The following is a 401-nucleotide window of genomic DNA, read 5'->3' as shown; positions in this document are numbered from 1 at the left end:
GCTGTATTGCAGATAGAGGGGAGTTTTTGAAGGCATTGTTGGACTCCCTGAAACTCCCAGATACACATCTGCAAGATTATTCTTTGCAAAAAAGGAAGCAGCAGTAGTTTAAAGTAGCTTCTTTGACACAGCTGAAAGAGGGACTGAAAGATTTGTTCTACATCTGGTGGTAGAAATCAAGGGCAGCTGTTTGTAAAGGCTCAAGGCAGAGGCAGCACTGCATTCCATGGGCCTTTGGAGTTTAGCAAGGCCCGCAGTTGCCACTGAGGTACCTGTGGCCCCGACGCCAGCCACCATATCCACAGCTCCCAAAGGCTCCATAGCCCCCATAGCCTCCAAGGCCTCCATAGCCCCAAAGGCCTCCATAACCCCCAAGGCCTCCATAGCCCCCAAAGCCACCA

At 51.4% G+C, this 401-nt stretch overlaps 1 protein-coding gene across 1 annotated transcript in view; it reads right to left on the bottom strand.

The window, feature by feature from the left end:
* Positions 1 to 241: 241 nt before the first annotated feature.
* Positions 242 to 401, bottom strand: part of LOC118178170 (claw keratin-like) — a 27642-nt gene continuing 27482 nt past the window's right edge. The window contains exon 2 of the mRNA XM_035346462.1: positions 242 to 401. Within this exon, the coding sequence (XP_035202353.1) occupies positions 242 to 401 (160 nt within the window).

This window comes from Oxyura jamaicensis, chromosome 25 (assembly GCF_011077185.1).
Source record: "Oxyura jamaicensis isolate SHBP4307 breed ruddy duck chromosome 25, BPBGC_Ojam_1.0, whole genome shotgun sequence".
Classification (NCBI taxonomy): domain Eukaryota; kingdom Metazoa; phylum Chordata; class Aves; order Anseriformes; family Anatidae; genus Oxyura; species Oxyura jamaicensis.
The sequence above is the reverse complement of the archived record's forward strand: the minus strand, read 5'-3'. Positions and strand labels throughout refer to the sequence as shown.